Source organism: Gouania willdenowi, chromosome 21 (genome assembly GCF_900634775.1).
Source record: "Gouania willdenowi chromosome 21, fGouWil2.1, whole genome shotgun sequence".
NCBI classification, from domain to species: Eukaryota; Metazoa; Chordata; class Actinopteri; order Blenniiformes; family Gobiesocidae; genus Gouania; species Gouania willdenowi.
The window spans coordinates 32,125,077-32,142,410 of record NC_041064.1 but is presented as its reverse complement, the minus strand read 5'-3'; the positions used below and the strand labels follow the sequence as shown (position 1 = coordinate 32,142,410).

The window sequence follows — 17,334 nt, the reverse complement described above, 5'->3', positions numbered from 1 at the left end:
CACATACATAAAGTATGGATACCAACACAGCCACACGTCCCTCACATGGTCCGCTGCCCGTTTTTGAAGAGATGTTTTGTCTCCTTTAATAGTGGGCGGAGTCTCCATCCTGGAGGAGGTCCTTCACACCGGGACGGTCACAGGAGGAAGAAGGAGAGTCGGGCACCGGTTCCGGAGCTCAGAGAGCCGGCTCTGCATTTACTTACCCGGACTAATGGCTGCTAAAGGTATCAACCTGCCCCAGCTCTGCTGCCTGCTGCTGTCTGTCAGCACCGCCGTGTTGGCCGGGTGAGTGTACGACCCGTTACTGCTGTCATGGAGCCGTTTGTTACAGTGCTAACCGCTGACACACTTCCGGCAAAAATATATGTATTGTTTTTTTTTTTTTTTTTTTTTTTTTTTTTTTTACTAAATCAAATATGTATATATAATTAGATATCAATAATTGTCTAACAAAAGTATATAATTTGACTAATTTGTGTAGTTTTTTTTTTCTTCTGGAATACATTTAATCTATCAAATATCAAACAAGTAGAAACCCCAAATTGTCACAACATTGAATGAACTGTCGCCTATAGTTTTATTTATCTAAATGTATTCATATACACGTTATAATAATTACGGAGGCTAGATTATAGAATGACTGTAAAGATTAAATAAATGTGATACAGTTCGTTCATTTTACACTTTTATCCTTATTTCGAATAATTACAAAGTTATTTTGATATTTAAAATAAAAGAGAAAAACTAAAATGAATAATTCTGAATTAACTTTTAAAAAATTGTAATTTAGATAAGTGTAAAAGGTTTACATGTTTTTTTGCACAGCATATTTTATTTAGCATAACACGATCTCGTTTCTAAAAAAGAAAAGAAAAAGAAAAGAAATCTGTATTATGCCTTTATTTAGGCAGACTTTCATTTACTTATGCTTTTGTTATTGTTCTTAATGAAAATTTAAGATTTAATTTCTGTGATGTAAAAAATGAATATTTTTTTACTTTCACAATTCACATTATTATTACTTTTCTTTCCATTTATTCTGTTTCTTTCTTCTCCTTTTTAAAATAGAAAAACAATAAACGTAACTTTTAAAATCCCCAATTATGATATTTCTGAAGTAGGTCACCAGTGAACGGGGGTGCTGTTATTTCCGTAACACCAGCTGGTACACATGTTTCTCTGTGATTGGTCCACACCGGCTATCCATGTGTGAGCAGGCTAACACAATGCTAACCGGCTAATGACGGCTCTTTGTATCGAACCGCTTCATTTGTGTTTAACTCGGGTTTATTTTCGCTTGTCTGACAGTGACTGTCCCGGTTTGTGTTGTCACGGTTGATGTGCCAAAAAAAAAATCGTTTGCCAACATCTGACTGTCAAGCGCGCGCACTCAAAAGCACTCTACGCAATCTTTCATAAATTAATGTATTATTATTATTTGCACTGTTTACGCCGTAAATAATAATAATTATAATTTTTAACCTACCATGAAATGTTTTAGTTAAAAGTACAAACACAAATTAAATTGTGTTTTTTTTCTTCTCTACTTTTCATTAACTTTGCATTTTTACTTGTACATAAATTATTATTATTATTATTTTACTTCTATTGGTCCTTTTAATATATGTATATTTAAAAACAATAATAATAATAATAATACAATGAAAAATATAACTGAAACTTTTTCCTGAAAATAGTTAGCAGATCTGAAAATATTTGAAATTTTTTTTTTTTAATTACATTATATTTGTTTCTGAAAAAAAATTGTCTTTTATTTTGCTCTCTGAAGTTGTACATTCTGTAGTTTTCTACATAATGTTAATTTTTTTTTTTTTTTTTAATAATGCTGATTTACAGACTAGGATTAAGACCAGTTTTGATGGAGAAAATAATTTCGGCCAGATCAAGAAAAAAGTTTACATTTTGAGAATAAATTCGAAATTTTGAGATTAAAGTCAAAATATATCATATTAAATTTATTCTTGGTTTGCCCAAAATTATTTTCTCCATCAAAATTAATCCTAATCCTCTCCTGTACTAATTTCCCCCACAATGCATACTTTTTGTCTGTACTGCAGCAAAACAGTGGACACTACATATATACAGTACATATATCAAAATTAAAGACAGTATATTAACTTGCTAAATCATACATTTAGTATACATTCTGCTGTGCTCAGACTAAACCGTTTATTGATCTTCATGATTAGGAGTATTGATTTAGTTGTTTTGCTTATTTTAATTTTGAATTCTTTTTGAAAATGAAGGAAATAAGCTGGAAAAGATTTTGAAATTCCATGCATAGTCCCATGATCAGCCATACATTTTTGGCCATAATGCTATCTCTGTATTTTGCATCTGCATTTCTGATTTGTTTCTCCACAGACGGGACTTTTATAAGATCCTGGGAGTCACTAAGTCTGCATCTATCAGAGACATTAAGAAGGCGTACCGAAAACTGGCTATGCAGCTTCACCCAGACCGGAACCCGGACGACCCCAAGGCTCAGGACAAGTTTGCTGATTTAGGAGCAGCTTATGAGGTCTGTGCCCTTTGAACTCTCCTTTACTCTGTTAAAGTGAATAAAAACATTATTACACATTTATTATTTAGGATTTTGTTGTAAATCTGTGCTGTTTATGTCTATGTTGAAAACTGTTGTCCATGCTGTCATAGGCTGTCTAGTTGTCCTGGAAACGCTCTAAAAGACTGTGATTGGTTGATAGAAAACTGTGTGGCTGCAATCAATTGGCTACACCTGAGTGGGCGGGACTTTAGAGAAATGCTGCAGGTGTTTCAGGACTGAGATTTCTCATATTGGGAATGTGAATGAAAGAAAAAAATAATCATAAAAAAGTGAAAAATATATATAAATAAACAGAGAAGATATTTTTAAAATACAAAGTTAAAAAAAACAGAACAATATAAACAGAAAAAACAACAACAATATAAACAGAGAAGAAAGAATTAAAAAAAGATGAACTAAAAATTGTTTTTAGAAACGGCACAATTAACGTTATTAGCTAGTAACTGCAGATTTATTTCCTTTTAAATTCAAAGTACAAAATAATAATAATTAAAAAAAAAAACATTGAAAGAAAATGTAATTGAATTGAATTTGAAATAAATAATAATAATTTTTTTTTTTTTTTTTTTTTTTTGAAGGTACAATCCACTTCATGAACTAGTAGCTACACCTCACAATAACCTGTTGGGTATTCTTTGATCTTGGTGTCTTAGGTTTAATATAATTACCAACTTACTGCAGATTTGTTTTTCTTTTTAAATTCAAAGTACAAAATTATAAAAAAAAAAAAAAAAACATTAATTGAATTCAAAGCTTTTAATTTCACTCTATGCTTTGCAATAGTGTCCCAGCACTGTTAAAGAAATGACAAAAAAAAAATAATATTCAAGATGTATTTTGTTGTGTTTAATGGGCTGTGGTGTTTGCAGGTTCTCTCAGACGAGGAGAAAAGGGGACAGTACGACAAATACGGAGAAGATGGACTGAAAGAAGGTCATCACGGGTCACACAACGACATTTTCTCAAGGTGAGCGAAACAGAGATTAAAAAAAAAAAAAAAACACAAAGAACGACCAACACTTGGTCAGAATATGGTTAAGAATTTATTAGTAAGACATATTCAATCGTATCTTCTCAGTTTTTTTGGAGACTTTGGGTTCATGTTTGGAGGAAATCGACAGCAGCAGGACAGAAACATTCCCAGAGGAAATGACATCACCTTTGATTTGGAGGTCACGCTGGAAGAGGTGTATTCTGGGAACTTTGTAGAGGTAAGTAATAAAGGAAAACTTCACCAGAGAGGGAGGTGGGACACGTTTGAATGATCTTAAATAAACGCCATCTTACTCAAGTCTATAACTACACAGTAACAAGCTTCTGTCTATACATCAAAACAACAACTATCAATGTGACATTTAACAAAAGGCAAGACTAGGAGCGTGGTAGTAAATAAAAAAATATTACATTATTATAGAGCAAACTGTAAGGGGTCACTATTTCAGTGGTCGTAGAAACTACTTCCTGAAATGGTAACATTGGAGTTTTATTTAATTGGTTTAAATTAGATTTATTGTCTTTTTTCATAAACCTAATCAAGTGGAAATTGCAATATGAAAGGCAATATATACTCACATGCTTGTTTTGGGACAATATCACATATTTACATGCAATTTTCTACCGTAGAATCAGAAATACTTTATTTATCCCAGGGGGAGATTACTTCATTACGGTGGCTCAAGAAATATTATAAAAAAACAAAAAAAAGGAAATATTACAAATGAAAAGAATGAACACTAAACAAAGAAGAAGAAAACATACATAATTAAGTATTAAGACTGTTAATTAAATAAGGATTAAATGCAAGTGGACACATTATAGTAAAATAATAAAAACAGGTAGCTGAATGTGTAGCAACTTTAGCAAACTGTAGCAAAATATTTTAACTTCATTAACCGTATTAAGCAGGTTTGGCATAATTTTGGGAAGTTTAAAAGCCAGCAATGACATATAATTAGAGAAAGAAAAGGAAATGGAAACAAAACCAAAAAAGGGGAAACTGATTACGAAATGGGTAAACTTTTAATAATAATAGGTTTCATGGAAGTTACTAGGGGTTGGGACCTCTGGGTACCTCACGATACGATACGCAGCTCACGATAACAATTATCTCACGATATGACGATACTGCTATTATCGATATATGGGTCAGAAATCAATCTACGATAATCTATGACATAACAAAAAAAAAAAATTAAGTGAAAAAATCCAATTTTAATTTTTTTATCTCTGAAAGACAATAAATTGAAAAAGTGTCCTATGAACAGGGACACTATTTTAGTGCAACATTTCTGTAAATAAGTGTCAACATACCAATATAAACAAATAAGTATCTCCAATAGTGCTTTCTGTAAACAAAAAATAGGGTCTTTTTTACCAGTGACACCAGTATAGTGAAATATTCCAGTAAACAATATATTGGTTCCTTCAACAAACAGTGACAACATTTCTGTGTTGTCACGTACCTGCACATTTTAGTGAAAGAGCAGAAAAGGTTTTGAAAATAATAAAATAAATCTTAAGTCCCAAAAAAAAAAAAAAAAAAAAATCGATACTTAGCACGAGCATATCGATAATTGCGATATATCGCCGTATCAAGATATCGTCACACTCCTAGAAGTTAATCTGATTTTGGACTGGTTTTACTGTAGTTTTTCACTGGTTTGTAGCTTGTTTTTGATTTGTTGTGTTTATATATATTTTTTTCATAATTATTGCCTGTGATCTACTGGTTATGTCGCACAAGTGTTTCAAAATGTGATATTGCTTAAAACCTATTTTACAAAAATAAACATTTTCAGAATTATTAGCATTAAAATGACAGTGAATAATATGGCAAAATGAATGTTTATTGGCTAAGAGCGTGTGCTGTGCTGTGTCGTGCAGGTTGTGAGGAACAAACCCGTGGCTAAAGAAGCTTCCGGTAAAAGAAAATGTAACTGCAGACAAGAGATGAGGACGACGCAGCTCGGACCAGGACGCTTCCAGATGACTCAGGAGATGGTGTGTGACGAGTGTCCCAACGTCAAGTGAGTTCAGCTGATTCTTCACTTTGATACATTTTTATTGTGTTTATGGTCGGCCTTTTTGAGTTTCGTTGCAAGTTTGAAACCTGCCTAGCAGCTTCATGTGCTGCTACACGCTACGTCCTGGTTGAAGCACTGTTTATATATCGGATGGTAACTATGGGTTACAAAGCGGAGGATGCACACAGGCAATATTGGGGGCAGCTAAGTGACAGCAGGTGTCCTCGGGGTCGTTGGGTAAAGACGGGAGCATCCGAGCAAATCGCCTGTATTAAATAAACTGTGCGGCTGATGTATGTGTTTACTCATTCAATGCCGGCCATTTTCAGAATTTCTACCCCTCAGTGCTAGCCGTTATAGAGCATTTTGACTGATTTTTGAAGACCCACAGAATATTTTTTACTATGACAACCTGAAATCTGACACCAGAGACCTGAAGTCTCTACTTTCATCAAAAAAAATTGTTTGAAGCTTGTTTTGTTCTTCCGTAATCAGCAGTCGAATAGAGCAAGTTTTACACAAGTCGTCAGTTTCAGAGCAAAAAGCTGAGAAAACGGGCTTTTTCTAAAAAAAAAAAAAAGAATCTGTCAGTGACTTTTAAGCAATTTTTTTTTACTTTATTGGATTCATCGGTTTCCTTCTAAAAAAAAAATTACAACACTGAGACAAGGCTTTTGATGGCAAAATTATTATTATTTTGTTATCTGGCTCACAGTTGAATGTTTTGCTTACTGTATTTTGTATTGATCACACAGACGTAACTTCCTCTTCCTCCCGACACGCAGAGATGACCCGTTTCTCCCGATTAGTTGATCGTTTTCTCTCACCATAGCCACACTCTCAATAGTCAACTTAGTTCCACACATGATCTGGTCGAGTGTGAGCTGCTGTGAACTTCAGCATATACTCTCATAGCACTATTTCCTGTCTTGTAAACTCTTTTCCTCTCCCTCTGAGCTCTGCCCATCACAGGTGATCTCTCATCCAAAGGTGCGCTGCTGCCACCTACATGTCACCTATTTGCTATCTGTCTCACAGAATGTTTTACTGTATTTTGTATCTGCCCTTTCTCTCTCCCCTGTCAGCTCTCACACACACACACACACACACACACACACACACACACACACACACACACACACACACACACACACACACACACACACACACACACACACACTGTCCCCCTGGTCATCACGTCACTCACTGGAGCGATGAAGTGAGGGAGCTCAAGCATTGTTAGCATTCCTCGTTTTGATAAGCATTGTAATGTATTGCAGCGAGCTTACACTGTACCATTCTTATAACACAATATTCCGTGTTGTTTTCCAAACAATTTTGAGTTGCATAGTTGTTTGAGTGTGCTATAGAATGGTACTATGTGCCTGAAAAAACATGATTACCCCCCTGTAAAAAAAAAAAAAAAAAGAAAACTAACAGAAAAGCTGGTTGAAACACACTGTAAGGTGTCACATCACAATTTAGAGGATCAGATTTCCACTATAGGGGGCCCCTACATCAACAGCGCTGGCCAGAACCCTGATTAAAGAAGAGAAAAAAGTATTATTTTTACAGTTCCTACTTCATAGATTGTAATATAATCACCATTTTTCACTCCTTACAAAGATGATTTTTAGAATAGATTTGTTTTTAACTTTGATATTCGGGGAAAATGTATCAGTTTTTATTGGTTTTAGAAAAGGAAAGTTGGTTATGTGTCATTGCAAAAAAAAAATTCCTCATGAGCTCTAGTTTAACCTCTCATTTTACCTCCAGAGTTCTCTTTCTGGTAAGATTTTATTGAGAAATATGAAGGTTTTTTTTTATCATACAGTCTGTATGAAGTGATGTTGGTTTCAAGCAAGAACCCAAAAATCTCTGCAGGAACGTTAACCTTCCTATGGAAAACTGGAAAACCATAGATGAAGAACTATGTTGCATGGAAGGACTGTCATTTTTCTTCTTATGGCTGTCATTTATTACTGTTTTAAAGCTCTGGAAAAAATGCACTCTGAAAGTATTTCAATGGTTCAAGTTTGTTTCTAAATGTCTTTCTGTTCACTGTATCTTTTTATCATTGTTCAATTCAATGAGAAAAGACGGAGCAGTACACGTTGTCTTGAAGGGACACTGGATCACCATTTTATCATATCACAAATTGAAAATATTTTTTTTTGATATCACAAATATCGTCCATACTTTAGTTTTACCTAAATGTGCCATTATCCTCTGAAGACTTTTCTTTGACCCACAAACTGCAGCAGTGTTTCAGAGGACTCTGTAGTTTTAGCTGCAGCATTTTCCTGTAAAGTTGATGTTAAACGTGGTTCCTCTTCCTCAGACTGGTGAACGAGGAGAAAACACTGGAGGTGGAGATCGAGCAGGGAGTCAGGGATGATATGGAGTATCCGTTCATCGGAGAAGGTGAGATTTTTAATGGTCCATAAAGTGCTAGAATTATTGCACTTTAGCAGTTTCACAGGCTACAACAGGTCACAACAAAGTCATGAAAATGTAAAACTTTCAGCTGAGCCACTGAAGCAAGATAAGTGACACAATAATATAAGGAAAATGACAATCCTTTAATAATGTAAAAAAATGTTTTTTTTAATATTTTGAGAGCAGAACACAGCTCTAAATTTCACATAAACCCATGTTTTCACACCCTCAAACATAAATAAAGGAATGAAAGAATAAAATAAATAATGTCGTAACTTACATTTTAAAATAATGAGCGATAAAATAAGAAACTTGCACATGATAAACAGAAATCAGTATGGACTGTTGCCTTGAATAAAAAAATATGATGAACAAGCCTGCCCTAGAAATAAAAATATAGTTTATTTTGTTTTTATTTATTTTTGTTGGAAATCTCATCATAGACCAGTGTTTGCTCTCTTCATGGTAATTAGTGATTATGCTGAGATCAGAGAGGAAACCGTCACAGGAAGGGGGCGGGCCATTCTCTAGGTCAATCACTGATCATAATACGCCTCCTTTAAATTACGTGTCGAACTCGAGGCTCGGGGGCCAAATACAGGCCTTTAGAGCATCCAATGTGGTCCGCAGGAGAAGATAAAAATAACAGAGACAACATGAACCATTGTTTAAGTCAATCAAATAATTCAGTTGTAGAGCCCATCTCAGTTGTATCTCAGCCCATCTGAATACACATATTTGCTGAAACTCCATTATATTTGCAGGCTCACAGTTTTCCCATGTTTAGATCACATGACATTCACATGGCAGTCCTTCTTAATCTCAAATTGTTTTTCCAAAAATCATGCATGATTAATTCACCAAATTATTATTATTTTTTTTTTTTAAAAATCAGGAAATTTAATTCATAGATTAAATCACTTGATGCTTGGATATTGTCAGTGCCTTACTTACTTTACATACAAACATAATTTATCCATGGAAGTGCAAACTAGGGCTCAATAATGTTGGAAATGCTCTTTTTTTCCCTGCCTATAATTTTCTCCATCTATAATCTGCAGCTCACTTAAGGTCAAGATCCGAATTTGGGTCCTGAACTGAAATGACTTTGACACCTCTGCTTTAGATGCTTCTTTTTTGGATGTACTCGTGTCATTAGAAGGAAAGATAGATACATGTCATCTCCACAGTTAGCTCCTTACCATCAATGTCACTTTAATCTTCAATGATGGATGTCATGCAGATCTTTCATTGTCCGAAGTTTCTAAAGAAACCTCAGATTTAAAGGAGCTTAGAAGCAAAATTTACCCTTATATAGAAATTCTACACGTTTTCAACGGTAAACATTGTAATGTCCATTTAAAGCATGGGGTCAAATCAAAATTTGGCACTTTAAATGAGTTTCTGCAAGTTTAACTTTAAATTACCAGGAAAATTTAAATTAAGAATCTCTTTTTCAAGAGAATCCTGGAATCAGTTAGGTTGTAGGGGCTTGCTCACTTTCCCCCAGTGGATTCGAACCGGCGACCCTCTAGTTACGCGCCTGATACATGTTTCCACATTTACTGAGAAACGTAGTAAAATGAAGATAAATTAATGATAACCAGTAGGGGTGTGACGAGATCAAACTCGACGAGTTCTTTTTTTTTTTTTGTGATCTATCCAAACTTCTATCTGTGACCTGTGGGGGCAGTAATGTGCCTTTGCTACGTCTAGCCTGCCAGAACCTGAAGCAGGAGAAGGAAATTTTAGTTCTAGTTTCAATTTGTGGAAGAATAAGTTTATTCAAAGCCCATGCTTACATCATGCATGTAAAGAGTTAGAACATTTCAAAATGCATGCGCAGCTCAGTTAAATAAAAGTCTGTTGGTCCAGTCATATGTTTTGTCATTGTAGTTTCTTACAATCTCGTCTTCTCATTCTCATGAACTTAATATCGTGTCTCGTCTCGTGAGCTGAGTGCATCGTCACACCCCTAATAACCAGTGTTTGTGGATTTCAAAGTGGTGAACCTGTATCGTACTGGTTTTATTGTCCTACCGGTTTCTTTACTCCAGGCAGAGCTGAAAGTTCTACACCATAGTTTAGCCATACTATGTGTAACAGAGGAGTGATGTGTTGTGTTTTTCTGCTACACATGGAGAACTCCTATTAATGACATGCCACTTCACATGAGTCTTTTCTCCAATGGTAATGATGGGAACCAGTCATTCAGTCCCATTATACCTGCTGGCTTAGGAGTCCAAGAATTAATTATTTTTTTACCTTAAAAACATTGGTTACAGCTGGTTATTAGTCATTATTATAATTTAATATCCTAAAATTTAAAAAGAACATTAGGGATACAAAAGGTGAGGTCGAGGACTGAGGTTTGGGGCCCCCCTAGGGCCTCATGGTGCCGTGTGCAACTGCAAAGTCCGCCTAAAGGAAGAAACGCCAATGCCTGAATGCCACAGGAGATCTGTTTTAAACTTCCTTTTCTTAACATTTTGTTTGTGACTGCAGGGGAGCCGCACATCGACGGGGAACCCGGAGATCTTCGTTTCCGCATCAAAGTATTGAAGTAGGTGATCGTTGGGGACACTGGGAACAATGGGAGCACATCTGAGCGCTGACTGAGCTAAAGCTTCTGTTGGATATCCACAGACATCCTGTGTTCGAGCGGCGAGGAGACGACCTCTACACCAACGTCACCATCTCCCTGGTGGAGGCGCTGGTCGGCTTCCAGATGGACATCGTCCACTTGGACGGACACAAGGTGAGACTGTAACATGAGTCACTGAAACCTGACATTTAAAACCAAGAAACAATGGCTACAACCGTCACAAACCGTCTTCCTTAATGTCTTCCTTATTTACTGAGGGTTGTTGGCGTTCACTGGAGTCACTCATTTTCACTGTAATATTACACAGAGTGAGTCTCAGAATGAGCCCAGCGTTAGTCTCACAGCTACTTTATCGTGGTTTAGACCAGTGGTTCTCAACCTTTTCAGCTCGTGACCCCCCAAAAGAAAGGTTCCAGTGACTGGGGACTCCCTCTGTACCTGAAGGTGGTTGAACACAGACATGAACAATGAAGAACAGTCATGTGGAGACAGGGCCATTTATAAGGGGGAATAAAGGGGAGAGATTTTTGGGGTCCATCCATAAAGTCAGTAAAATGATGGTCCATTGTTCTATGAATCTGTGATAACCACATTTATTTATTCATCTGAATAATATCCACTAATATCCAAGAAGTTTATCATTATTTGTGCCATAGTACATAGTCATTTTAAAGATGTAAATCCTTGTTTTAATCAGAAATGAAATGGGTTAAAAAAAATTCCAAAAATGGTGGAAAAGGTGGTGAAATAAGATTTTAAAAACCACAGAAAGTGGTTAGAAGTTGAAAATTAGAGTGGTCAAAAACGGACCAAAGAAGTGGTTAAAAGGGTTCAAACCATAAACTGTAAAAAGAATGGACGGCACAAGCTCCTCCATGGAGTGAAGCTTTTATTTTTAGAGCTCCCCCTGCTGACTGGCTGCGGTATTAGTCATAAACCCCGCCTCCTCAATGATAACAGATAGGATGTGGGTCAAATTGTAAAGTTAAAATACTTGTCACATGATTTTTTTTCCAAACCTAAACTCTGCTGTGATCATTAGTTATTATCACCCTACATTGTGTTCAAGTGCTTAATTTTCTGTGAAGTTTGTTTTAAATAAGTTATTTGAGGTTGAAAAATTGGGATTTTACGTCATATATGACGACGATTGACAGCCGCGGATCTTGCGTAGCTCTCTTTGTGAATAGCAGTAACGTCGTGAAGGAAAGTCGAGACGCTAGATTTTCTTCATTTTTAAATAGAGCATGTTTAGATATTTGAGTTGAAATATATGGTGGTTTTGTACTAATGTCTATGATCTGAACAAGCCGTTGGGAGAATTTCCAGCATTAAAGATACTTATGTTCTTGGCGTAGCTGGGCTGCGTACGCTAAATGGGCGGGGCGTGTTACCAGGGCTCCTCCTGCTGGACCCTACTTATTTTTGCCCCTAAGCACCGTCTTTTGGCTTCAAGAACGTTGAGTGGGAACAGCTATAGTGCACGCCCACTGGTTCAAAGTGTCAATATTGAGTTAAAAGTGGCAGAAATGTGGGGAAGGGGGGGTTAGGGTAATGTAATTGAAAAAGTAGGAACAATTAATTTAAACTGGCAAATATTGGCCATAACAAATCGTGAATGTGGTTAAATTGGCAAAATCAAGCATGAAATTTAGTGTAAAGAGGTGAAAAGTGACAATAATGGGTCAACAAATGTGACATTAGGTGGGAAAAAGTGGTGTAAAGGGTTTACAAAAGTTGTAAATGTATTGAAAGTGGAAAAAATGTGCAGAAAAGACAATGTCATCTGACAGAAAAGTGGCAGAAATGCAAGGAATGTAGCAAAAATGCATTAAAAGGAGCAAAATTATGGCAAGAAAAAGTGATTAAAATTGGTTAAAATATGGTAAGTTTGGTGTAGTTGCAGAAAAAGGGTCAAAATTACCATTAATGGGCTCAAATTGTTGAAAAAATATTCTTTGTTTCGGGAAGGCATATGACGACTTACCCATGGGGTCCTGACCCCTCGGTTGAGAACCCCTGCTTTACAGGACAACGTAAGAGAATAATTGTAAGTTATAGGTTTTTTAAAAAAAAACAGCAATTTTCCCCTTCTCTGGCTGATGCCCAAAGACTATTGATAATATAAAGAAAAAAAAAGTTCAAATGTTGATTTAAAGAAATGTGGAAATGTATCAGTTTGTAAACGATATTTTACTGATATTTCTGGGTTTTTCTGCTCCTTCAGGTCCACATAGTAAGAGATAAGATCACGAAGCCTGGCGCTCGCATGTGGAAGAAAGGAGAAGGTCTTCCTAACTTTGACAACATCAATATCCGCGGTTCACTCATCATCACCTTCGACGTAGAGTTTCCTCCCACGCAGCTGGACGAGCAGCAGAAAGACGGTGAGTGAACATCCAAAAGTACAAACCTCATCAGAGCAGATTCTAAATGATGAGGAGTTCTTATGCTCTTTCAGACTAAAAGTATTAAAAAATAATAATTGTAGATAATGTGATTTTAATATTTAAACTATTACAATTATTAAATATTTGTATAATATAATAAAACACAATAATAATATTGTTGTGGAAGAAAATGTATGTAATGAAGCAGTAACACTTGAAAACAGAGTTAGATTGAAATGTATTTAAAAAATGTAAATACAATCAATACAAATATTGATTTCCACTTCATCATGGCAGAACCAAAACTCTGTAAGTGTGATTGTCAGCAGTTTGTTGATCTCAGATCATCTCACAGTTCAAATCCACAGAAGCTCCAAAAACAGCTGCTCACTTCATAAAGACCCAGGTTAAAGAATCAAATCAGAACTCTATACCTCGTCTGCATTTACTCTAATCTGGTGAGTTCTCTGAGAGGCTGCTGATAATAAAACGACGAAGTAAAGTCAGGAAAACTCACGAAAAGCCAAACTAAAGAAAGGAAAAAAACACTTAAAGGTGAGAGGTTGTAAATGAATAAATTAGTGCGCTAGCGCCCCCTCACATTGAGGTCAGCAGCTGAATTGTTGGGATTCATTTCCACGATCTACGCATTAGACGCCATTGTTGAAGAGTATTTTAAAGACTTTTGATAAATGTGACCAAAGCTGGAAAAAAAAACCCTCTTGTGAGTCGTGTGAGGTCATGTTTGAGTTATTGTTAGATTATCAAAGTGTAGATTATATGTTTTTCATTTGACCACTTTTACATTAAACCCACCAAAACTCTATCTCCATCTTTATTGGCCTGAAGTCATGTTTTGTGTTGTAAATGTTTATCATTTTCTTCATATCGTTTTCCCACCCGAGGGCTTGACCCGGGCTGGATTTGATCCAAAACACTCGGAAAAAGACGTTTGTTTTCTTTCAGGAGGCCAACAAACGTGACAAAACATCAATGCTCAGAATCCTAAACCTGTATTAGAAAACTGGAACAATCCCAGTCTCATGTGTAAATGTGGAATGAGATGATATTCATTACAGTGAGGGTTTAATGAAGAAGGAAATCAATACTCAAGGGTGTGCCTGTAAATGGGGTTAAGATTACTGCTTAAAGGGCTTTTCAACAAAAAATACAGAGAAAGCTCAGCTGGTAGACTATTTTCTTCAAGAAAAAAAAAGTGTATTCACACTACTCAAGTTGTGGTTTGTGAAAAACAAAAATTGTGATGTTAAAGTAAAAGTACCTAACATTTGTACTGTTTTTCACTTTGTTACTTAACACCACTGCATAGATGAGCAAACTTATTAAAGTTTATCCAAATCATTCTTAATAGTGCTCTCTCTCTCTCTCGAAAATGTCATCCAGGAAAATATTTACAGTCAATGAGGTTTTGGAACAGCTCTTTCACAGTGAAAGTGGCATAGAGGAGAATGTGTCTGAGACAAAGGACCTTATAGTGAATAACCCAAAATATGTTACAAAAAATATATTTACGAGAGGAAGGGGGGCATCACCAACATTAATCAATATGGTTTGTGGGTCATGAATGTGCACCCCAAATTAGAAGAGATTTGGGTGGAAGATTTTCAATTCTAAAACTGTACGTTTGACCTGATGGTGGCGCTGCAGGAAAGATCATATCATCATCGGGTTCATACTCTAGTGGTCATTAAAGTTGTCAGTAAATTTGAAAAAAAAAGATTTAGATGAAAACTATTCAAGATAAATGAATTCTAATTTGAAAGTTTGTCCTGATGGTGGCGCTGGAGAACAGGCAGATGCAATCGCTGCCGCAGAAGAAGCATTCAGCATAACTCTCAGTAAGTTTACAGAAATGACAAGTTCTTAGCTGAAATGTGATATTTTGTCCAGTTTTCTAAAGGCTTGGGATTGTGTCCACTGCTATTCTGACTGAAGGGACTTTGTCATGGATTCCCAGTGAGGAATGAGTGTTAATCTTTGGCTACATCTCACATGGGTTCATTCCTTGTTTTTCAGGTATCCGAAATCTTTTGAAGCAGGGATCGATTCAGAAAGTTTACAACGGACTACAGGGATACTGATTTATACAACATAGACAAACGGAACGTGTGTATCCTGCCAGACTGCTTTCAGGACCTCGTGCTGCTCCGAGCGTTGTCGGGAGAAGAATAAATGATCTGCTAAACCTGAGGAATCTGGAATAGTTTTATTTAATTTTTTTTTTTAATAATTTAAAACAAAATGCAGAGAACTGTTTATTGTTTTTAGTTTTTTTTTTTTTTGGGAGCATGAGCGTTTTTTTTTATGTTTTCGACCTCAGTTTGTTCTTCTCCCTTGTTTGTATGGGTTCATCCTTCGACTCCAACGCTGTCACAATATTCTCGGAGCTTCTCGGACTTAAATGTTAATATTCTCGTGTTTTGGGGGGTTGATGTACTTTAAAGCCGAAGAAATAAACATTTCTACGAATTCTGAACTGTTGTACCGATTTCAACCACTAGTGGGCATCAGAGTGAACGCTTTCAAGAATCACCAAAACTATCATGGCTTCATTTTTCTGTATGATTTTATTTTAATTTTAAAATCACATTGTTTAAAAAACAGCAACAAAAAACCTAATTTAAATTATTGATTTATTTCTTCAAAATATTTTTGACATGGCATTTAGGACTTTTTTTTTTTTTTTTATTCAATTGCTTTTTTTGCATATCTTAATTACATTTTTTATTCGACTTAATTATAACCCTTTTAATATCTTGGTTTATTGAGAACATTTATTTAAATGCAAAAAACACAAACTTTAATCTTTTAATTACAAGGATCTGTCTTTATATCCGGTTTTTCCAAATACTTTACATTTAAAATGATTTCAGCATTCCCCCCTGATAATAGTTTTTGTATTTAAATGTTAAACTAAGCTTTTTCAAAATATTTTCTTTTCTTGTTTCAATGCCTTTTATTTTTATTTTTAAGTTGACAATATTTTAAGGATCAGTTTATATTTGTTTTTGTTTAAATGAGGTTCACACTTAAAAATATAAATCAGATCTGAAATCAAAACATTTAATGATTTCTTTTTCATCAAACCTCAGCTGTGATCCTGTAAAAAATTAATACAGTAAATATTAAAATGTAAAAAAAATAAAATAAAATGATCAGATTCCTCCTCTCACCATCTTGGGGGTACTTCAGTATCTGAGTTGTTCCCACGCTCTAGACCAGTGTTTCTCAAATAGGGACGTTTAGGTTTGTTGTGAAATGTAAAATGTGTAGAGTGATAACTATTGTTTTCATATACAGTATTTTGGCTTTTAGCAAGGACGCTGTAGGGAGTTGAACCCCATCTATTCTGATTCCAGTTTGTTGTCCTCGTGGATCTGGATCTCCTCAGACCGGAACAGACTCGTTCCGGACTCGTTTAGTGTCGTTAATCCACAACAGTTGGTTTAGATGCACACAGGTTTTTCTGAAATTATTTATTAATGGTATCGTTGCAGTCCAAACAAATCCAACGTCGCACACCCTTGAACCAAGCAGTAGCCATGTTGAAAGTCTCATGGCAGTCTGATATTGATCAGCAGATATATTTGAGGAACACACACACACACAGACAGAGATTCCTTGCTTTATAGATAAATGTATAATTTTTATAGTATTCTGAGTAAAATGTTGTAGTCAAACAAAAGGGGGTACTTGGATTAAAAAATAATAACTTTAGCCAAACAGCCCGAGACCCCCAAAATATAGGTGCCAGAGACTTGGGACCCCCACTATACCTGAAGGTGGTTGAACACAGACGTGGAGACAGGGCCATCTATAAGGGAATAAAGGGGAGAGCTTTTTTTATAATGTAATTTAAAAAGTAGAAACAATTAGTTTAAATTAGCAAATAATGCACATGACAAATTGTGAATGTGGTTAAATAGGCAAATAAGCATGAAATATGGTGAAAAGAAGTTAATTGACAATAATGGGTCATCATACAGTATGTGACATTTGGTGGAAAAGTGCTGGAAAGCGTTGAAAGTGTTGAAAATGTCTTGAAAGTGGAAAAATGTGCAGAAAAGGCCTTAAAATTTGATGGAAAAGTGGCAGAAATGGGAGTAATGTAGCAAAAATGCATTAAATATGGCAAGAAAAAGTGATGAAAATAGGTTAAAATATGGCAAATCTGGTGTAGATAAGGGTAAAAATAAGCAAAAATGGGTTCAAATTATTCAAAAAATATTCTCAGTTTCTTAAAGCATCTGGTGACCCCCTCCCAGT

General features: G+C 35.5%; 1 protein-coding gene across 1 annotated transcript; it reads left to right on the top strand.

The window, feature by feature from the left end:
• The first annotated feature begins 100 nt into the window (after nucleotides 1–100).
• Nucleotides 101–15,537, top strand: dnajb11 (DnaJ heat shock protein family (Hsp40) member B11). Its single transcript, XM_028436772.1, has 10 exons — nucleotides 101–288; nucleotides 2,389–2,545; nucleotides 3,460–3,557; nucleotides 3,669–3,801; nucleotides 5,474–5,616; nucleotides 7,955–8,037; nucleotides 10,558–10,615; nucleotides 10,699–10,810; nucleotides 12,885–13,044; nucleotides 15,085–15,537. The coding sequence occupies exons 1-10, from the start codon at nucleotides 215–217 to the stop codon at nucleotides 15,147–15,149; spliced, it is 1,083 nt and encodes a 360-aa protein (XP_028292573.1). The 5' UTR covers nucleotides 101–214; the 3' UTR covers nucleotides 15,150–15,537.
• The last annotated feature ends 1,797 nt before the right edge of the window (nucleotides 15,538–17,334 follow it).